At 44.9% G+C, this 23,766-nt stretch overlaps 2 protein-coding genes across 2 annotated transcripts in view; both read right to left on the reverse strand.

The window, feature by feature from the left end:
- The window catches only part of LOC131286822 (diacylglycerol kinase eta), a 56,964-nt gene extending 49,253 nt beyond the window's left edge, over positions 1-7,711 (reverse strand). The window contains exons 1-2 of the mRNA XM_058315823.1: positions 7,592-7,711; positions 1,254-1,364 (exon numbers count right to left, since the gene is read on the reverse strand). Of these exons, the coding sequence (XP_058171806.1) occupies positions 1,254-1,364; positions 7,592-7,711 (231 nt within the window). The remainder of the gene's footprint in view (positions 1-1,253; positions 1,365-7,591) is intronic.
- A 6,116-nt stretch (positions 7,712-13,827) lies between these two features.
- LOC131284645 (open rectifier potassium channel protein 1) lies at positions 13,828-22,866 on the reverse strand. Its single transcript, XM_058313508.1, has 7 exons — positions 22,725-22,866; positions 16,869-17,048; positions 16,667-16,788; positions 16,240-16,595; positions 16,020-16,167; positions 15,116-15,628; positions 13,828-15,042 (listed from the first exon to the last, which is right to left on the reverse strand). The coding sequence occupies exons 1-7, from the start codon at positions 22,864-22,866 to the stop codon at positions 13,828-13,830; spliced, it is 2,676 nt and encodes an 891-aa protein (XP_058169491.1).
- Positions 22,867-23,766: the final 900 nt, after the last annotated feature.

The following is a 23,766-nucleotide window of genomic DNA, read 5'->3' on the forward strand; positions in this document are numbered from 1 at the left end:
GGTCCGATGGATCCAGTGACGCGATGTTTGTTACAGCCAACCGATATTGCCAACCCCCACACGACGCACAAACGGACCGAAACAATGACGAACCGCTCCTTCGCATGAATAGCTCATAGAGGACAGGCCACTTGAAAGCAGGTCATCATAAACGCCCGTACACGGAGCACTACAACACCAGCGCGACGCGGAATGAAGTGACCGAAAAGCGGAACCGTTTTACGAGTCCTTGATGTTGTCGGTTCCGGGGCTTCCGCTGGTTTCGTACGTCCTTCCAGCGTTACGGCGCACTGCATTCTTCCGTTTTACTGCCATCACAATCCACTTTACATTCTTACGGTGGGAAATGCCGGATAAGTGGTTTCGTGCCGTAGGTAGGTCGCCGAACCGTACGCCGCTTATCGCTATCGGTGCTATTAATGGCCGGACTAGTGTAGCGCTTATCGCTGCCCGAATATCGCAACTGCCGGCATTCCACGCCCTCCACAAACCGATACGGTTCCAATCAAACGCTTTTCTCCTGGTTTGTTTCCTCGGACGGACGCAGGAAATCATTTTCCAACATAGTTTATGGGTTAGGTGAAACGAAAAGTTTCTTTGGAGAGTAATTTGTTGAAGGACGAATCGTTTTTCAGTCGAAATAAGTCAATATCAAAATGTCATATTGATGTGTCATTTTATTCTCAACTACGATTGGATACTTCGTAGTGCACAGAGAAGTAGATTTTATTTTCATCGAAGATATTTCGTCTGCAATCACGGTACACTTTTTGTGTCTTTCCCGTTTTGGCAAACGATGGCCGATCGAAAAAGGCTAAACGGTCGCTTAGCAGCGGCATTCTAGATTTGTTTCATCGCTAGTCGCAACACAGTTGGCCCCCTTCGGTCGTCGATAAGCGGCCGTGGAAAGGGACGAAAAAGAAACCCACGGACATCGTTGGTCATCGCAGTGTCGAAGGATACGTGAACATGGAATGCAACATGTTGGCTGCCGTCAATCAGCACGTCGGACCACGCCGCGGTGGCCCCCTCAGGGGACCGAGGTGGGCCCGGGTGTGTTCCCAGGGCTGGACCGTCGTCAATTCGACAGATTAGATTCGACCGGAACACGCCATCCTGTGCTTGGCACGCTAGCTAGGCGTAGCCTTCGGCAAGGGCGGGTCCGGAAAATTGGTCAGGGTTAGCAGACCGCAAACCGCAAGAACCGCTTGGAGCAGATGTCAGAGCGCGGTACGACCGAGTGCTATACATACCTTGCTGTCCTTGGCGTAGTACAACTTTTGTCCCTTCAGTCGAAAGTATCTTCGGCGCCAGCGCTGGAACGACCAGGTCTGCTTCATTAGGTAGCCCTCCTTGATGGCGGCCTGCATAGTAGAAGGAGAGGGAACGGAATGGACGAGAAAATCAATCATCAGGATCAGAAAACAACGACCAGCGTAACGTGAAATTAACACAAATGTACCGCAGCCATGTTCGACAACGGTGGCAACTATTGAACGGTGTTGAAAATATGTGACTTGTCTTTTTCTTTTGTAACTACGTTATAATATTTATGAGTGGTTTGAAACATTGCCAACATACGTAAACATTTATTTATGTATAAAACAAACCCAATATTGTTAGCAAAATTAAAAAGTTATCTGTTAAATTTAACAATTAAAATTGACTGGCATATAATTTGAATCTAGTATGGAAGATTTATACCGTAAAGTACATAAACATAAATAAAAAATGAACAGATAAATAAAAACTACCAGCACATCGGTATTGTTCAAAGATTTTATATATTTTTCTTCTTATCTTCATACTTCATAGGTGTTTGAAAATAATGACCAACAATATGATTGCCAAAAGCGAAAGTATGTTGCGAATTTATTTCAACAGTATGAAATTTCAATTATACAACCAACTCTTATGATATTGTTGCATAAAAATCTGATCAATCAGGTTTCCCAGTCAAATCATGTTTACATTCAGCGTTTCAACGAAAGGAATGTGAAATCCATATCCGTATCAAAAATGTGATAGAATCTGCAAAATGATCTTTGAAATAGATCGAGCGCTAACAAACTTGAAAAGAAAAAAATCTCACAACCAAAATTGCATCGCAACGGTCGAAGTGTAAACTAGCATTTTCTACACTGACTTTATGGTAGCATTGAATGTAAATTCAGTTATAACACTGCATAAAGTTTTGTCCACTTGTATGAAGAAAATGCTGGCTAGATTATTTGATTCACTACGAACACTCACCACACTCGATATAGCTCTATACAATATTGATTGAGAATGGTATAAGTATTTCGTATCGTTAGGGTGCAAAGTACGATAAGGAAAACTAAAAACATTCTTCACTGATATAGTATCTCATCGTTTTACTTCAGATTAAAATTGAAAAATAAATTTACAAAAAAAAATAGTTTGTCTATCATCTTCGTTCTAAATAATTCGATTTCATAGTTGCAGTAATGATTAACGACTTCGATTTTAACGGTCCACGATACGAGTACAAAACCACAAGCCTTATTTGTATTCTTGTGAGTTGAAAGATATGTATCCTTTTTAAGTTTTAACTTGTTTCTTGTTGTTCTGCGTGTAAGTGAAATGCGAATGGAGAAACTTGAATAACTAACTGGACGCAAATGTTTAAGACAGAACTAATTCCATTCACGGGAAATAAAATGGCACCCCATTATTATCAACTGGAACAACCATTCATCCGTGCAAACAAAAGGTTAAAAATGGACTACATCCCTCATCGTGTCGGTCGGTCGTTGCCAGTTGTATAATCAACGCAACATTCTTTGTTTCCGACAGCTCACATCATCATCATCATCGTCGTCGTCGTCGTCGTCGTCGTCGTCGTCGTCGTCGTTTCGAGCGGGCACGAAGGTTCCAGAGGATGGGAAGGTGCGTCCCCAGGCGCTCACAGGACGGCACCACGGTACGGAATCGTGATCACGATACGATACTTCCGAAGGGCGGACGCGTCCTATCCAGACGGGTATCACCGTACCGTACCGCTGCAAAACGGAAAATTCGAGCGCTACCGGACCGCGCCACACCACGACCGCAAGGGATCGTCATATCGATTGTTCTGGACAGACCCATTTTAGATGCCCAATCAACCAGGATGGGCGTTCCCATGGTGGTAGCGTGCTGTTGTCACCGCGACCGATAGGAACTACCCTGCCCATTTCGTGTCCCGACTCGAGCTGGTGGTCGTCGCAAGGGCAGCATCCACCTTTTTCCATTGTGTCAACGATACTGAGTGATGACTATGGTGTACTACTGTTCTTCCCACAACCCGCTACCGATGGGGTGTTGGCCCAAGCGTTAAACGACCCATGTAAGACGCACTGGCACCAACGCCAATCTCGTTATTTGAGTACGGTTCACCGGCGGGTTCGCTCGTCGCGACAAGTCCGCTCGCAGCAGCACGCCATCAGTTCCCACTTCCGGACTGCAGGGACTGGATACCATTCGCCCGCAGCGAAACCGAGCGAAGCTGCTTGGAAAACGAAGGCGTAAAAAGACGCAGCCGACGCTCTAATGGGGTCAACGGCGAACACTGGCGTCCCGAGCGCGAACGAAACCAGGTCAATCACAGACACCGAAGGCGTCCTGCTGTCGACCGGAACACGGCTCCAACCGCCATGAAACGCAACCACAACGTCCACCCATGGCTACGAGCCGTGAGAAACGGAAGGAATCGCCGCGCACTGATAACGATGCGCCTCAGCACGACCAGCATGGTCGTATCCTGTTTGAAATTCCAATGAATGGCCAGGCGCTCCTGGCATACCAAACCCATCAAACCCGTAGCCAGTCGGGACTGTCATCTGCAGGCTTTTGAATCTCTTTGGTCCTAGGGCGAACATAATTATTCGTACACCTCCGTCAGGCATGTCGGGATGCGGCCACCGCATATGTATACTACCTTCAGGATAATTTCCTCAGGTCCTTCTAGTCCGACGCTGGTGCTTTTCTCTCGGATCGCATAGCTAAACCCAGGAAGGCTATCGCCACCCGGACTCATTCCATCCCTCGAGCCACGGGCTACGATGCACACTATCATGGCACACTTTAAACACACGCCCACGCCTACAACAGGATTCCATCGCGCCGTTTTCGCTTTGATGCATCATCCGGGCGCGCTGGCTGGGTGGCCGATCCGATCCACAAAGTGTAATTACCGTGATATTCACAAGTCATTCATCTTCCAACCTGCGGCAAAAACACGACCAGCCCACGAGGGTGTAAACATGCCACAGCCCGACAGTCCCGCTGGGGCAGGGAAAGACGCTCTCCGTGGTCGCTCTTTATGCTCGAAAAAGTGTTCCCTTGCGTCCAGCGTATCGTGCGGTTTTATCGCCGTAGCACAGGTCAGCGCGCCGGTTCCCTTATGTTTGCGTGCTTAGCACCACCTTCGTATAACATCACCCCTGTATTTTGGTCAATTTATGTGCGCTCCTAAAACTAAACATATTTATAATACTTTTGATTACAGATATTTTTTTAAATTTATTATGCAACACATTTAGATTACTCCATCACGTATCCATACAGGAACCTTTTTAAACTGTAAGGGCAATTATTTAAACACTACGTTTGATGATCAACCTCTACTTATTTATTTGTTTACCACAACATCACTTTAAAGCCCATCATAGGTTACTAAGGTTCCCTTGGTGCGTACATAAATCGTCCTTTGAAGACTCGTTTCGTATTGGCCACGATTGGGAAATGCCAACATTCATAGATTGTGGTCGAATTGGGGTATCCAGCTCCAAACTATTTGCTTCAAGGGATCACTTATTCTAATGAATAAAGCTCAAGTTATTTGAGGTATTTTCGACATAACAAAGGCTTTATCAACACGACTTATTGAAATCTAAATACAAACAGTAAACAAGAACTCAAATAATTTTGGATTTTGACAAACCACGTTAAGAAAGCCGTCATTATCTCGAGATAACCTCAGATGTGGTATAGTCGAAGAAAATATCTACATTTTTTGTCAAAAATCGTGTATGATTCATGTCTTAGTTTTCAGCAGACTTTTATTCTGGAGGTGGGTATATTCTTACAGCAGGTGAAGTGTATTAAATAAACGGGAAGAAGCATTAAATGTGTTTAAACCATAGAATAATTGTACGAATTATGGAGGATTTATTTATCTAAAATTGACCAATATAAGTTGCGAAAAAGTGGCTAACTCGTGCTATTTTTAGAATTTTATTATTTGTTAAGTATCTTTGATTCTCAAACAATGCTAACTATTCTAAGAAATTAGGTTAAAATTGAGTCTGACGCCGGTGTGTTGATGTTCATCAACATCTCAATATTAGAGTATTAACTCTAGAATATTTTATGTTCATCAGATTATACATGTTTAAATTGCATAACTAATTCAGCTTAATTGCACGATAGCCAGTGAATTTTACCCCTCCTGGATATCTTGACCCGGTGATGTTCAATCAAATATGAAAAACATTGTGACAATATGTCTGTCCTCTGTTTGCCTTGTGGGTAAAATCTTCGAAAATGTGTAGAATTAATCTGCTATATAGCAGATAAAATTCAATTTGGATAGTGTAAAACATTGTGAGGATATAGGAAAAGTGATCCCATAATTGTGCTACTACCAACACTGGTTGTACAGGAATGAAATCTTAACGCTACGAAAAAATAAATACAATAGCGTTATTTGTCCTAGTACGAAATGTTCCTTTAACTTCTGCGAAGTGTTAAAATATAAAGTCAAAATTCATATTTTCAAAACAGGTTGTACTAATATACCGGATTCCTCGAGAATTTATAAGAAATGCCTTGATTTCCTCTAAGCAACAAATCACTACGAAATAAATTGGTCTATGAGACTGATGTATTGGACTATGAGTAATTTTTCCGTTTTGGTTGAAATAACATAAACATAAACTTAAATATTAAATTGATAAGATTGACACATTCTTAACAAAATTAAATTCAAAGTACACACAAATAGGTCTGCACACCGTAAAATCCTACTAATAAATTCCCTCCAACCTTCATAGCCTGGAAAGAACTCACAACTACATAAGTCCACTCCCTTCCATTTTTCCTTAATAAGGACGTTAAGGGACGTTTCTTCGTTCAAAAAACAAATTTACTCAAAGAAAATTTATGTTATTTATACTAAGGTTGAATTTCGTATATCTTTAGGCATCAATACATTATTACTGAAAGTTTTTTAAACTCACGGAAATTAAAACAATAATTGAAAATTTTCTGAAAAGTTAGAAATCAGACTAAATGATGGATCCCGTGAACCACTGGTCAATTGTGACCTAAGTTGAGTATTTTTTTAATTGGATTTTACTTATTTAGCATGTTTATTTCAATGCGTAATATCCATAATTTATTAAACAATATTTTTTTACTCAAATCTCAAATCTATGCATTCTGTAAGTAATGTAAAATGTAAGTCGAATTCATTGTGGTGATGCTTTATTTTACAATTGTGGTACATGTTCTACTTAATAAAGCATACATACTTATCCACATTGCAGCAAACTGGATCCAAATACCAACGTTACCAGCAAGAAACAAGAACAAAACATGTTTATTTGCACTAGTTCTTGCTATCCACATTTAAGTAAGTGTCCACTATGTTACAATGCTAGTCTTACGTTTGATATCACGTGTTGTGTGTGTTTTAACGTGAGTCGAATTCGAACTAGCGTAAGGACACGGCCTTATTCTTACCCCAAAAAGTAAATATAAAGATATTCAAATCGATCATGATGAAAATTTATAAATATTTTACTCACAAATAATTACACTAAACAAACAATTTATTCAGTGACAGGATTGAAATGTATGATAATGGTGATGATGTAAATAAATATGAAAATATACTCCTTTTTATAATCAATCTACATTAGTTTCTCTTTCACATTTTCAGTATGCCTAAGATATAGATCACCAGAACCACGTTTTAGCAAACCTTGAAGTTTCTGGATCTTTGAAAAATTCTTTTTGTTTTAACTTGTTAGAAAACACTAAACGGTCGCTTAAATTTCTTACGTAATCTCACCAACTACGCTTATGAGCAAATAACATAGAAATAAAGAAGAGCAAGTATCCAATAATAACATTTAAATTGAATCTTATGAGACGACATGAAACTCGGTTCCTATCGATGCATCCAGCTATTACTAAAACCACTCGTCCGCAAACGACTATTTTTATACGGTAGTTACTTGTAACCAAGTCGATAACGAAATAATTGATGCAAAATGTCGACGACATTATGCAACTAAAGTGCTACCCCCGTGCGGGATACTGGCAAAGCTGAAGCTCCTGTGGCCTAACGAACCAGCAAACGAAGCCGAAGCCCCGGTCGGGCATGCATCCTTGCACCGGAAACGAAGGAAATTTAATCATCTCCCACTAAACGTCTCCCCCGCCCGGGGCACCTTCCGTTCCGTTCCGCCGGTCGGAAGCGAAACGGAGCGTCACCCGGTGTAACATTATTCCACTTGTATGCCCACACCATGCCAACGCCACTGCAATGCCCTCCCCACTACCCCCCCACAAATCTACCTACCGCTGACTTCACGTCCTTTTTGGTTGACAATTTCCGGTGGAAGATTTTGGCCGGCTCGGTTTCATTCTCGCTCTCCGACGACTCGTCGCCCGTCCGTGGGCTCCCCGGAGCGGCCGCCATACCGGCGTTTCCGGTGTCGTGGTTCCGGTTTCGTGGAAAGGGGAGGAGGGCGGGGAAGCGTTTGACCGAGGCGTTTGACTCGCGAGGCCAGATATCGCGGTGCTAATTGTGTTTACACTGCCGTGCCCGCCGCCGCCGTCTCTGCCGACGCCCTCTCGGACAATGCAACGTCACCAACACTAGCGTGTTCCACCGATTTCCGTTCTCTTTTCCACTTTTGCTTTGTCGCACTTGTTTTGCCAGCTCGCGAGCTCTGACAGGATACACCTGGGAATATTCGGGCAGGACACCACACGTCAGCCTTCGTTCGCTTCACCTTCGCACGCGTCGGTTCTACATTTCAGCGGGTTCAGATCACACAGGCAGCGGAGGAAGAAGAAGCTGAGCAGCGCGTGACGTTCCCCCGGCGGAACGTGTCGGGTCGTGGGCTGATTGTACGTTTTGTCTCTCCACGCGCCACGCTTACTCCAGGCGGATCCGGTGGAAGCACGTCCGAGCGAACCGAACCGCGCGCTGTGTGTTGTGTCCCAGCCGCCCACGGACGCGTACTACACTCTCTGTTTTGACCTACTTTCGGCTCTCCGGCGCTTCATTCCTTCGCGCTAGGTGGTGTCACTGCGCGCGTTCCGCTCCGTTCCGTGGCGGCGGGTATCCTTTTTGGCACACGACGAGCACCACACGCACACACCGACGGACGCAGCCGCTCTCGCTCGGGCCGTACTGCACGCATACTCACGCACACACTATCCAACACCAGCCAGCGGGATCGTGTACTAGCTCTCTGACACACACACACACACACACGCGCGCGCGCGAGAGTAGGACACTAGCGCGAAAGCGGTCGGTTGAGGTTCGCACTTTTCCAAACGCCGCGCGGCCACACTAAGGTCCACCTTCCATTTTGACACCGCCGAAGCCCAACGCCAGCGGAGCAGGTTGCGGGAGCTAAGTAGTGCACGGGTTCATTACTTACACCCTGTGATTGACTGTGCGGCATTGATTGTGACTCCCGCTTTGCCAAAAGTTGAGGTTGTTGCTTCAACCTGCACGGAAGACGATCGGGCACTACCACCGATCACATTCTACATTAGTTCTAACTATTCGGAACGTCCTGCGTGTGGAGGTTGTATTTCCATCCCAACCGGGGCTCACGACGTGGAGCCCGTTATGGCACGCAACTGAAAGCACAACCGCCGGGGCGTGAAATCGAAGCCCACTGGTGCATCGTCACGAAAACCCCCGAGCAGGAATAACGGAATGATTTTGCAAATGCCCGCGTCACAGCCACAAAGAAGACGGGTTCCGGGGTACAGTCTTTCCGGTTCGTGGTTTTACACTTGCGCCCGTTTACACTACACGGTTGGTCCTTGGCCGCTTCTCCGCCCTGTTTCGGTAAGGCGGCTAAGGATGCTATGGTGCTATGGTGGATATGGTTAGGTTTTCCATTGGCAACTCAAGTCTCCCCAGTGTCGACACATTTGCGGGCCCCGACGCTTTTCGTTAGGAGGAGCGACGTGCGTGTGTTTGTGTTGCGCAAAATATCCACTCCAGGTGATCGTTTTACGGCCAATTGTTTCCCATCGCGGTTACCAAACTCGCACGAACCGTGAACTATTGCAATGTCCGCGTTGGGGCGCAGGAAAGCAGCGAAAAGCCATCCCCTGCAAGCAGTGCACACAGCCGTGACTAGCTTTGACGTTTCTCGGGCAGCCACGGGAAAAGCGCAAGTTTCCACGCCAATTTGCAGTGGAGCTCGCTGCAGCGCGTCCTACCGAGCCGAGGCGAAACGGAAAGGGGATATATGGGACACTCGACACTACTGCCTCTGCACTGGCCACTGGAAGAGAGGGTCCACTACGCCAACGGCACGGGTTTGCTGTCACCGTACGACAGCGCCTACACTACTGCCGAGCACTGGAACTCGCTGGACGGCCAGCGTTCTCGTCAGCCTTTGTGTGTCGGCAGGCAGAATCTCCTCGCCCCCACCGACGACGTTTCGCTTTCCCTGTTTGCTGAGGGCACGCACGCACACATACACTCAGGCACCCTCGTAGGCACCTTCCCCCAAGCGGGAAGCAACAGGATACGATGTTGGACGACCCGGTTTGACTCCGGCTGTTTGTGTATGTGTGTTTGGTTGGACTCGGGGTGGAGGGTTGCCAACCAAAGGTACAAACTCGGGAATTTCAAGTAAACTTCTTGCACCTGTAGTCCCTCCGATCACTATCGAAAAGGAAATTGGCGCGCCATGTTGGTTCCAAACCTCCCAAACAGACGAGCTGGGACCCCAACTAACTCCCTGTCGTTCGTAGCTTTGTTCGTTGTGCGGGTTTGGCCAGTCAGACCGCCTGCTCAGCCGTTTGATCTGCCCTTTTTCCGTGCTCCACCACCAACAACGGCGGAACGCTGAACCGCGCGCACTAACACAACCAGCCAAAGGAAAGTAGGCAAACAAAACGGTGGTAAAAATAGGTTGCAATGGGGAACTTTCCGCTCTTGGTCCTTCTCTCTCGCGTGATGGCGCGTCCAACACAACGGAAGCTGCGAAATAGTCACACCAAGCACCGTGTCCACCTTTGATATTTCCCTCTGCCTTACTTGACTGGTGCTATTTTCTCACACAAACGTTTGCCTGCTCGTGAATTCTTTGCACATATCAGGCAGTGCTCGCCAACTATCTGCAGGAGCGGAGACAGTTTGCAGTTGATTTTATTGTTTTGATTCAACATTTGTCACAAAATACAGTTACTACTCTAAACCCAGTTTTGATTGATTGATTTGTGATTTTCGACCATCGACTCCGAAGGCGTGTATTGAATAATTACGTAAAGCATATATTAATTCTCGTATAAGCTTGATGTATGCTCAAACACTTATTTTCCAGTTTCAAAGGGCATAAAAGGCCAACTCACTACTCCTCAGTGGGCAAATTAATCCTGTTTCTCCTTCGCTGAGCTTGTTTATTACGGAATCTGAATTTCTCACTTGGATGCTTTAAGGATGGCATATTCGAGTGTATAGAATCATTAATGAAGGTCACAGACGCGATGAAGGATTGCTAGATGTCATATTCCGTTTTCAAGACGCGATAACGGAGTTCACAAAGGCGATCAACGCGCTTAAGCTTACTCTATCCGTCGTAAAAGGCTGTAAGGTTAGCAAAAGTGTCATTTTTTCATTGATATTGTCATACATTAATAAATAAAATGGATCAACTGAATTTTATTACTTAAGTAACACAACTGAAAACGGTTGTCTCTATAAACAATTTGCCAAAGAGTTCAGTTGATGTTTTTGCCGTGTAAAATAGTGCCAATCCCCCTTTAGTGTTTACAAACATACTAAAGAATGGCAATATGTATGGTGAATATATAAACATGAAATCACTTAAATGATGTAGTCAATAAGTCATATTACTTACAATAATGATGCATGATGTTATAGAAGGGTTGGTAGAAAAAGTATTCATTTTCTTCCTATCTTGGCCAGTATAGGTTCCATCAAAAATACATCGAGTAACTACTGCATTAGCTGTACTAACCTAAAGTGAAGAAGCACTGACATCGCACACCGACGTCGTCAAGCGTAACAAAAAGAGCTGTTACACCAGCGGCACCATGCGCCTCCATCTTCTCTCCGGTGCCAACGCTTTTCCATCACGGGACAACATCAAGAGATTTTACGCTTTCGCTCTCTCACGCGCGCTTTACGCTTCACGCTATTCTGCTCCCGATAAACACACAAAAACACATTTCACACACACACACACATACAATTGCTGTGTGCAAGTTGCTGGAATATCCTTAACCAATCGTGCGCTTTGGTGTGCGTCGGTTGGCGTCCCTTTTGCAACGGGGCCACAGCAAAACACCGCACACAAACGCAGACCAGCCCACTGTTCCCACTAACCGACTGATCCCGATGGCAACAAACAGAAAGTGTTGCCAGCGGTCCAAGCTTCCCAGCGCCGGACGGAGCTGATACTGATACCGGCAAGGTGTGGGTAAGTTACGTCAGTGGTGGGCGCGCTACTAAACGTTGCCGCTCTATACACGTTGGTGTTCGTTTGCAGCTCGTTCCGGAGTGCTGTGGGATGTCCATCGTACTACAAATTTTACGTTTGTTTGGTGTTTGCCTCCATCCTCCAACCCGGTGTCCCACTTGCTGTCGGGTATTTAGACACAAAGTGTGAGGATTTTCGGTAAAACTCAATAACACTCAGTTGATGAACGTTCATGGAATCTTCCTATTTATTCCATGTAACGAAACCATGGTTCGGTTTATTGCGCAAAATGTATAGTTAATTTATAGTTTATTCAATATTTGTTCACCTTTAATGTACGGGATGGAAAATATTAGTAAAGTTAAGTTACGCCTAAAAGTATGCACGCCGAACACCGACCACTACGATTCGCTTAAGCAGTTTGCAGTATCAGGTGCATTTTGCTGCGAATTACTTGAAAAAGATTTTATATCATTGATGTTTCAGTAACACTACATCAATTTAGTTATTTTAAGCAGAGGAACTACCTTTGAAGCTGAAATGTAAAATACTTCGCGTAAGATCACTTATGGCAGTTACCGGTGGTTTTCATTTTACCGTTTTCAACGAGATGCAAATTATCTCACGTATAACTCTTTTTGGAACCATGCGTGGGATGACATTCTGCTATTGAAGGCTATTCAAGGAACACGTGAAATCAATCTATTTTCAATGCACCATCCACACATCAATTCATCCATTATTGTGTGGAAAACGCTCGTTGCATAGTGACTACATTCATCGGAGTCCTTTCATTTGACCATCGTCTAAGCCTCTTTCATTGGTGCCCTTTTCATCGACCGGTTACTCCGGTTTGAATGGTGTATTGTGCCGCGTGTAACAATATAAGCTATTCTTGGCGATTGTAAAATCATCCCATCAGTGAACGAACAATGCCGAAGCCCATATCAACTCAACACCTTTCCGCTTGAACGCTTGCCAATGCAACGATCGAACCCAATTATAACGCAACTATGATGCCACTGTCATCGACACTATTGGTATACTTCTTCGAGTTATTCGCAAAACCGTTGATTCTATTCGAAAGCATCTTTATGATTTTCCGACAAACTTCTCGAGTAGCGATTTATCTGGGATAAAAAAGTAAACGCAAAATAATAAAATAGTCTGGTTCCTTAATTATTTACAAACCTTACCCAGCTTCCATGAATGAGGTACGACCAGTATTCCCAAGAAGCAAATTCGGTGTTTGCATCACTCACGTACGAAGTGAAACTGTTATGTAAAGTGTACCTCTACTTGTTTGTTGTTTTCGATGACATAAGTAACCATAACCGGAATTAAAGTCTTTGCAAAGTGAGAACTACAAATGTGAACTAAATTTTACCACACCATTTTCTGGTTATGTAATGGTTTTTTAAGATAACCATTGGTTCATTTGGTGTTTCAATAAACGATTCATAACTTTTAGTACTGTTTATGTTATTTTAACACCATTCTGTTCTGTTAAAAAGAAAAATCGATATGAATCATGTTTTTTTATGAAATCATACAAAATTTTGTGTACAAATGGCTGATGGACTGTTTTTGTGATAGTGTTTTTATGTGTTATATAATTCTCACAATCTGATGTTCTCCGCAAAATATTTTTTTGCATTTTTGTAACATTACTCAAAATCTCCAGTGTTATGCTAGTAACAACGGTAAATGTTAATGAATCACAAATCGGAACATTCAAGAAATACCATGACTTTTATTTTTCTTTCTCTTTTCTATGTCGAAATGATATGTAACCGTTTAAAACTATTGGTTTGCTTTTGTTTCTGTCTTTGTTTTGTTTTCGAAACTATCCATCATTTCCCCTTTTCGCAAACATATCATTCTCCGCGAACACCTCACTTAATATCGCAGATCTACAGGCCCTTGCTACCTCATAAAATTGACTGGTTGGAATGGCATCAAATGGTTTCATAAATAGCTCTCCCTTCCCCTAAGCGTCACAATAAGGCGACGTTAAAAACAATACTGATACGTTTCCTTCATGCTGGCCGCTAGTTTCGCTAAAACTGGCAAGAACATCCTACAGCTACTATGTACGGCTAATACGAGCACATCACAAGCCTCCACCTGAGGGTTTGTGATCGCGTTTCTGATCGAACAGATTCGACAGGCTACTGTGGCGACTGCGTGGACTGCCGACGGTCGGCTGAAGCCCACCCGGTGCGGCCGATTGGTCCGAGTCGGAGCGAGTCAGCGATGGTCTCCAGCGGTATTGACCCGTTCCGCCAGCACTGACCGCCAGGGCCGAGGGCACCGATAGATGGGCGGACTGCGACTGGTTGGTGGCTAGCGGACTCGGACGTGCCGAAAGCCTCCTCTGCAGTGTCGTCGTCGGAAGATTATGCAGCGACTGGGACGAAGAGTTGAGGTGTGGTGCACCGAGCTGCTCCGTGCCGGGCACTCCCGGGCGTGGACAATGGCCCGGTGGGTAAGCTAGGTTGGACGGACGGACGCTGAAGCGTCTGCGGATGGGTTTCGGGGAGCTAACGAGACCCAGCGTAGGACTACCACCGCCGGCAGGCGACCCGGACACGGTGGCGGTGTAGGACGGTGGATTGGCCGGACGGAACGATGGCCGTCTTCCCATCGGTCCTGAGTCGCCACTTCCGGTGCGACCCAGCGGAGGCTTCATCGAGCCCCTGCGCGAACCGGGCTCGATGGGTGGCGTAAAGAGTGTCAGCAGCGACGGTACGCCGGACGTCTGCTTGCCTGATGAAGTGGTCTGCGTGTTACAGCGACCGCGACCCGCTGACCCATCGCCGAATGCGAAACTCCCCCGATGATTGCCGTTGGATGTCACCGTTTCCGTGTGCATCAGTTCCAGCGCGCGCAACAGATCGCCAATCGTGGTAGTCTCCAGCAGATGCTCGTCCTGCGGAGGCATGGATAGGATGCTGCCTCGGCCACGCGATGTCGCCGTCAGGTAGGATGAGGTCGGAAGGTTAAACATCGAACTGCGACCCTTGCTGGTGCCGGTGAGATACGAATCTAGACCCGGCGGGCCAGACTCCACGTCCGATGCAGGTGTCTTGCTGTTGGCACGCTTTCGGAACGGATTCAATCGGTGAAGTACACCCCGGTTCACTGCATCTGCTTTACCTTCCGGAACCGTCGGTGGCACATTGATCGTGAGACTCGAATCGAACGTGGCGTTGTTCGAAAGGGCTGCCCTTAGGAGATTATCTTTCTGCTTGACCTTCTGGCGAATCTGCAGGATCTGCTGGATTTGACTGTCGTCTCCACCACTCCACGTCCACTCGTTGGCATCCTGAAGCACGAGAATAACAATGTTACATTAGGAAGCAAGTCACTCTTTGCAATAGAGAAGCGCTGTGTGTTACCTGTGGTCCAACGTGCGGCGGTAGTCCAATGTCCGAGGCAGCTCGTGGTCGCATAGGTGGAGCTGTTAGGTACGCACTCTTGTCCGAACCATTCATCGACCAGCCGGACCAGGTTCGCTCGCTTGCCAAAATCTGTGAGTCCGAGAAGCAGTTCACGCCGGCCGTCAGCGATGCACGTTCGAGGATGCTCTGGTTGTCGTCCGGATTGGCCGTGATGTTCCCGAGTGCCGTCACGACCCGTGCCAACAGCTCGGCCGGCTGCACCAGCGCCTGTACACCGAACGTCTTCTCTCGATTGATGCGCTGAAGGTCGGTGTCGGACAGGCGTCGCAGGAATTGTCCGCCGTCGATCGCGGAACGCGATTCTGCCTGCGTCAGTGCACTCTCCGAGTTGGCGCGCTTACGACGAGTGGTCGGCGTCTGTGGTGCCCTGTACACCGACAGCTCCGGGCAAGAGCTGGACCGACTCTTCGAGGTGCCTAGCCACCGGTCCGCGGGCTCATCGTAGACGGGCTATCCGTTCCGGGAGGGGATGGACAAAGAACAAACAAAGAACACGGCCCGATGGCACACACTAATGAATCAAAATGCATAAAGTACACCGAGCGAGAGCTGTCCTTACCCTTGTTTCGCAAACGTGACAGAGGGAATGCAGTGGAAAATGTGATATGTGTTTGATATAGTTATTTCGCTCATTACCATCAAGTTGCTAAATTAAACTACCTTTACGCGCTCGTTAAGATTGTAACTCTAAAAAAAACTGCTCAAACACGACCCATGTCAATGATGCCTGACAAGGCGACGTCATGCATGCAAACTCGTGAAAAGAAAACCAACGAACTACTTCGCAAAAATGATAAACCCTAGTCGATGAGACACTAGGTCCGGATCACAGAAGACTTACCTTGAACTTCAGCATATACACCTCGTTCAGAATCTTGCGTAGGTAACTAATATCTTTGGTAACACCGCTCCACACTCGATGCTGCGTTTCCTTCAGGTTGCTCGCTACCAGTTTTTCCAAATTTTGTATCTTTTTGTGCGAAATGCCTCTACGAGAGCGGGACGAAAGAATAGGCAGACATCAGCGACAAGGTAATGGATCGTCGAACACGGCATCTTACTTGGCGATAAATCCTAGTATCATGAAAATGTAGCCTATACCGGCGAAGAACCACAGGATGACGAATATCTTGTAGACGGTAAACAGCGACCCGAACTCGTACTCCTGGGACGCCTGGAAGGTGGATGCATAGTCACCGAACCCGATCGTCGTAAGCGTGACGAAGGCGTAGTACACCGATACATCATACGGCCACTTTTCGAAGTACGTGAACACGCACGCCGGTGCGAAGATGAACACGATCACGCCGGGTATGAGGTACAGGATGATCTGCCCGATGAAACTGATCCGCTTCGGAGCGTACCCCGCGTTGGCCGACAGCTTGTACGCCTTGTACCTCCGGTAAAGTCGGACGAACTGCGCGAATAAGAGAACATAGTGGCGTAGTAAGCAAAGTGTACTGCGGACCTCAACAAGAGTCGGCTTACCCCACGGGCCCAGAATTCGCCGACGTATGCGAAAAAGAATCCGTTCACCGGCAGCCCGATGAGGGCATAGAATATCATAAATATTCGGCCGAATGTGTTGTGCGGTGAGATGTTTCCGTAGCCTGTAGAAATGCATCAATCGATAAAAAAAAAGACAGGACAACCGTCACGAAATGATGTAGAAAAATATCACCCAACTTACCCACGGTTGAGCAAACGATGAATGCGAAATAAAACGAATGATAAAAATCCCACACGTACGGCGGTACGAAGGCATCCTCGGTATAGTTCGTCACTCGATTGCCACAGTACTCATCCAAACGGCCTATAAGCTTGCCCTGTAACACTATATCGTCGGGCGATAGGTATCTGACAAGCATTTCTGTACAATTGAAATAAGAAAGAATTGGAATCGAAGATATTAAAATATGGTTCCTGAAATATTTTATATTTAAATCATAAATTTGTTAAAGCCTGCTAACATAACCTCTGTGTCACTGTACTAACAAAATATCTTGGCAGCAAGTTTTACATTATGAAGAAGTACATTAAGGGTTTGTGATTCTTTTGATACGTCATTCGATGTAAGTCCTTTTAAGCATTAATTTTGTATTTTTTTTTTATACATATTTTTTTTTATACATTATCAAGAAAAGATACAAATGAATGAAAAAGAATCTCTTTTACCAAACGGATCCCTTACCCTTCAGGCTAAATATAACTATGCCTATGAATTTTTTAATAGTTAAAACACATTAGGAATTTTCGAAGGAAAAACATATACAATTTTCTAAATTACAATACTTCACTCAACGTGCTTTGTCAATAAGACGAAAAGAAAAAACATTGTGCCTGAAAATAAACGTACAACTATTTCTTCGTATTCTAAGTTTACTGTTGATGAAGAAAGAAATTTTGTTTATTTTTAAAAGATTGCTATTTAATTTGACTTGTTGAACATTAAAAAATATACCTGTTATTATAATGAGAAATTCCTATAAAGGAAAAACATAATTTCATTCCAATTGAACATAATCTTCTTCATGGTGTAACATCCAGTTTGGTCATGCCTGCCCTTTAGGGGCTTATTAGACTTTTTTCCTTTGTGTACGTGGATAATCAGTCCTCTAGTTACTAGAGTACTACGGGGTTCGTGGCATTCGCTTCTTGTAAAATAATTTTTAAACCCATCCTAAGTAGATATGATCAAATAGGTAAACGTGAGTTACAATCTATAAGGAAAAAAATTTAATAATTATTAAAAAAAATTATTCAATTTGGATGAAATAAGAATAGCCTAGAAGAGTTAAAATGAGTCTTGGTGGTACTCAAACCAGCACATGTTTGGGTTTTTGAGGCCTTAAAAAAATCCACCCGACAATGTTCAGGCCAAACTCAATCGATTTGACAAAAACTGTGCCGTGAGATTGGTACGTAGATTTAAAACAACGTTGTGTTTCTAATGATTTGAATGAAATACAACAAACTGAATCGAACGTCGATTCAACTTTTCCTTATTCTTTCGAACAAATCCCCAAGATTTGAAACCTTTCAAAATTTTTAATTTAAAACCGTTTGCCACCCACGTTGCGTGATGACAAATCGTGTCCGAATTTTCACAATTTCAAACGATCGTCATATCGTTTCGTTTCCAATGAACACCTCATAACGGTGATACAGTAAAAAATTAACATCGGATAGATCCCCTAACCTAGGCATCACTATTCAAACAAGGCATTTTTCACTTTAGCCTCCGCTGTGAGTTACGATGCCAACGCTAATAAATCGAAACGCTTTCGTTTACGACACGCGCCTCACCGGGGACCCACTAGCCGCTCTCGTGATGATCCGTTAAGTCCACATGATTTGCTTCAGGGTGGTGAAACTCAATTTGAATCCACCCGAAACGCATGACGACAGTCAGTGCAAAGGTGATTCGTATCTTTTGAGAAAATCTTCTAGATCAACACAAAACAATCATCCGGTAAAATCTAACCAAATCTGATCGATTTCATGAAGTGGGACTGTTCGTGTAGAACGAGGTGCTAATTGGAGCCAATAAATGGCCGCTAGAGTGGTGCGTTTTAATAGGCGATTTACACCGTCGAGGAGGATCCGTGCCGAGCGGACATTGTTGTACGTCCCGTTGGTGCCAACGTGTCGCGACCAGCGTGAAGTTTCGCCGAATTGTGCCAATTGCTCTTCCTACATTAGATGCAATTATCGCACCAGTAGTCAAGTGAGACACCAACGTGCATAAGACGTGATACCAGCAACAGGATATTTTATCGACCTGTCTGACGTTATCGAAAAGGCATTTTCTACCACCAATCGGTTTTGAAGTGTATTACTTGTCAAGTTTGCTTTCAAAATCAATTCATTAAAGTTCAAGATTTAGTCAAAAACTCCAAAGCAAATTGTGTTCAGCTGTCCTGACTATGAACTTTCGCAACGATTGGTGATCAAGATCAAATTCTCAAGATGCAAATCAAAATATTGATTCAAGCCTGAAAGTTGATTGGATGATCGGTTTTTTTAACTATGGATCAATCATTTTAATTGTTCAAAACGAGAATCTGCCGATTATTCGTAGTCGTATTTCAAAATGACATAAATCCCCACTGAAACTATGATGTATTTATTACCCCTATTAGTATTGCTCCCCATGAGGTGGCTTTTCGTTGATAATCTGGCAAAACTTTTATGGTCTATCGTGCACACGCCATTGCTTACAACCGTCATACAGCATTCCACCGCAGATTTATAGATCCACAAGCAGATTTTGCATCACCAGTTCCCGATTAGCAATGGACACGCGCCAAGCAGGTTGTTAAAAAAATGCGTTCGTTTTTCCGTACGTGCACACAGCCCGCCATCGCCGGCGTTGAAGTCTTTCGAACGACGTTCGTCGTCTTGGCACTCGCCCACCTCCGGCCCATTTACCGGGACACCTCGTATGTCCGTCCGTCGTTCTTTCCCTCACACGTTCCTCTTCAAGGCATTCATTTTCATATCGTTCGAGCGGTTCGCGTTTGCGCCGTAGGTTGTTGCAAGCGAGTTGCAATTGCCACGCGTCCGAGACGACCAGATCGCTTTGTAATATTCAAATCGGGCAATCGTGTGTGTCTGTTAGTGCTGATTTTGATCGCGCCTTGCTGATCTATGCACTTGACACTGACGTGAATGAGCTTCCATTCAGGCGCACCGTGGTTGATGATTTGCTTAATTGAAATCGCTTCATTAATGTCAACGCGGATCGTGCTGGCGTACGACTCGTCAATGAGATAGCGTTGATCTAGTTCATAGACATTGTTGCGCAAGCTCGCAAGCGGCACGCCGTTCGAGACACTTGGCGAGATTGTTTATTTTCTAATGCTTTCCCACCGCTCACTATCAACGCCATAACGAATCGATCGAGCAAGCAATTAAAATGAAACAGCTGACCTTCATAGTAGAACCCGGATAGAGGAAGAAAATGAAAGAAAGATTAAAAATCTACTACTCATGTTTAATGTTTGTTTACTCAATGTGTTCACAACCAACGTGACATCACCGTGCGATCCTTTCCATTTATAAAACTTTCTCCGTTTTCGCTTGCATATGTAAAATAGCTCGTTAATAACTCTCGACTTTTTCTAGGCCAACTCCTTGCTAAAACGAGCCATTTCAGATCGGTCGGTTTATTTAGTGTTTGTTTGTTTTTTTTTCTTCTCTCAAATATTTCCTCTGAAGCATGATTGGACTCACAAAAGACTTTATAGACTTGATAACTTCCTCTTTTTCCCGGTCAGCTAACAGCATCGAAATAACCCCATGTTCATCGAATCTCTTTTTCATACTTTTTGTCTCGCCTCGCTGGCAAATGCAATTAAATGCCCGCAAACGCCAAATAAGTTAATAACAAACAATTGCATTGGTTTGCTGAGATACACATCCTTGCAGTCGCGATACTCGACAACAACACCCCTGAAGTGACACCATCCCGAACGTGTTCGACTGATTCAATTCAAATCGTCAGTACCATTTGTGCGGTTTGCCAACAAAACGGTGACATGATAAGGTGCAGCAAGTTAGTTCATCTGCAACAGAAACGGAATATCAACCGTGTTTTCAGTGTTTACCAATCTTGTTGCGCGGTTCATAGAAATGGCAGTAAACAACGTTCTCTAAGACACGATTCGGCCATTACAGTAATAGTCGCTAGGGTGGGAAAAAAAGACACATAAGTGAGAAGTGAGGTGATTCGGGATGAGGGAGAAACTATTTAAAAAGAAAAGTATATATAGCAGCACGAGCGGGTGTTGTTTTCTTCTTTAAGTGTATATGGAGCATTTCGAACGCTGCAACTGGCGCTGCACGTGCACGCAAAACTGACCCGTTCCGTCGTGCAACCAGACCGGCTGATAAGAAATGCAACTCCTGCTCGAAACAAAAGGGAAAACATTCAACACCCAACGCCGTGGTCTGCGGCTCGATAATTTGCGCAGCCGGTCAAACTCGAGGGGCAAATGGTCGTGGTGTAAAGTGCGACAACGTCGCTGCAACCCGAGCCTGAACTCGAAACCCAGCCAGTTCCGCTAGAGTCACACCGTCGCGTGTCGCATTCTTCCACCTCCACCGCCTCCATCATCACCGACTACCACGAACAGGGGCGGTCAGGCCGAAAGACTCATTAGAATTTAAATTGTTCGCGAATAAACGAAACCGATAGGCATCGAGATGATCGACTCGCTGCCCGGCAATTTGATGATTTATGAGAAACCGGAAATTGACCACCGCCAATCCCGGTGCCCACGGTCCCATGATGAATGGGTTCGGCATGGGGCGCAGTGATTGAATTAGCATGGGCGCAAAACCTGATACGATCGCGCGGCGAACGTGCGCCGCTCGTTGGACGAATTCGCCACGGTTTCACTTTATCACCAGTAAGATGGATGCATATATGCATCGGTGGCGTGTCACGGGATCGCGCGTGTCCTTTTGAACCTTGTTTTCCGAAATAAAAATAAACACAATGCCTATTGATCATTACTGCACGATTTGTTATTGTACGGTAGAATTGGCACGTGAGCGATAGATAGATGTGGAAATCGAGAAGGAAGCCTGACCATTGGGAATTACTTTCAAATTGAATCTTTGCGTATTAAAAAGTACTGTTTCATGAATGAATCTAAATGTCTAGGAAAAATAATTTTAAAATAATTTAAAAATAGATTTGATCATTAAAATATTGTATCGAACCAATAAATTTAAAAGAGAAACTAGTACAACGTGAATTCTTCAAAAACATTTGATTTAAGTTACAAAAATATAAATCCCTTAACTTTATTTTTATCAACATTTCAAACGTACAGGACTTCTTTCAAAGCCATATCAATTTTAAAGTTTATTGGCAAAGTGCCGGAGCTAACCTTCTAGTATCTTTTCATTTTAAACAGTAAACACGAACACAAACTGAGGTCACTTCAACAGCACTTTCTTTGCAATAGTCAAGTAAAAGCTTAAATTCAAATCAAGTCTAACCAGCCTTAGGTGTCAGTGCTCTGACGCGTCCAATTTCGTCGGACGATATTGTATGGGATTTGGCAGATGAAATCGATGGTCGCATGGTCGTATCCGATTTTATCTGTCAACCAAACAGAATTTAAAAAATCTGAAATTGAGCCTTTAATCCAGAAAAAAGAATTGAATTTATTTAACACTATTAGAGTTTTATGAAACTAACAAAAACAGTTGCGAATCGGACGTCCGAAAAAAAATCGTACGACAAAGCCCTGACACCACTAACATTTTCTTTTGCATTCTACGTGACACGGTTTAGAAATTCTTAAGTTTGTTGATACATGTTTCGAAAAAAAGCTTGAAATGATTTTAATTGTCCTTTTTATACTAGCACAGCTATCGAAAATGCATTATGTAATATGCTCAGGCTAAAGTGTAAAACAACATGAAATAATCATCAGCTCTATTCGTTGCATAATCGTTGAAATGGCTACTTCGCATGATGCGATACCGACGGCCGAACTCGTCGGAAAACTACTTCCACGCACAAACTCACCGTTAATTTCGATCCGCTCTGCGAGCTCCTCGGCGCGCCGCTCCGTTTCCAGGTCGTTCTCGACATGATAGAACACGCTCGCACCCAGGAACAGGTACGCCGCGTAGAACAGGAGCAATGCGAACCACTCCTTGGGCGTCATTCCTGGGCGTACGATCACTGCTCGCGGGTCACCGCCTCAACGGGCTCGGTTATGTCCTTCGGCCTTGACTTTTCTTGGTCCCGCGGAAAAAAAAGGGCACCCGCACCGGTAGGGTCACCGAACACTCTCCCTCGCTGCTGCCCACACGGAAGAGAAAACGCTTCTTGACTTCGAGGACCTCGGTAGCAACGGCACGCTACACCACATCACTCCACCTGCTCCGACGGCGTAATAAACGGTGCGGAGGTCTGCCGAGTGGGTTCAACCTCCCGGCGGGACTAGAATTCCATCCTCCTCTCCAACCAACCGTTCGCGTACTGCGGCGTTCGCATACGCTTACTGGTTTCGATTTTGCTTTTTTCCTTTGCCCCTTTGCTTCGCTCGCGATCCCGGACAGGCTTGTCGGCGTATCGCCACGCCGAGATTCGTCTCGGACGTTTCCCGCCTATGCTCCTGTGCAGCTTACTTGATCGCGATCCTCCACTGACGTCACCAAACAACAAACACCACAACAGCAACGACAGGTCCGCTCGCGATGCGGGTGCGTGTCGATGCGTTCAGGCTCGGAGATACCGGCGATAGTTGAAGTCCTCCAGCCTACACCGTGTGTGACTAGACCTGATCAGATAGTCCTTCCCGGCGGCACTCCCTGCTCAACCCCGGCGGGTTACTCAGATTATGGAATGGATAAACTTTATCACAAAAACGCACACATGCACCTGCACTTGGTGCACCGACACTTCATAACACTTTAAGCGCTGAGCTACCCAACTGACAGACAATGCGTTTGACCGTATCTTTCTTGATCACTTATTCACTTATCACTTGGCGGAAACGCACGCATTTACGCTCCGTACTTGATCGAACCGATTTTCCTTCCGGCGAGATGAAAAACTGTTG

Source organism: Anopheles ziemanni, chromosome 3 (genome assembly GCF_943734765.1).
Source record: "Anopheles ziemanni chromosome 3, idAnoZiCoDA_A2_x.2, whole genome shotgun sequence".
Lineage (NCBI taxonomy): Eukaryota > Metazoa > Arthropoda > Insecta > Diptera > Culicidae > Anopheles > Anopheles ziemanni.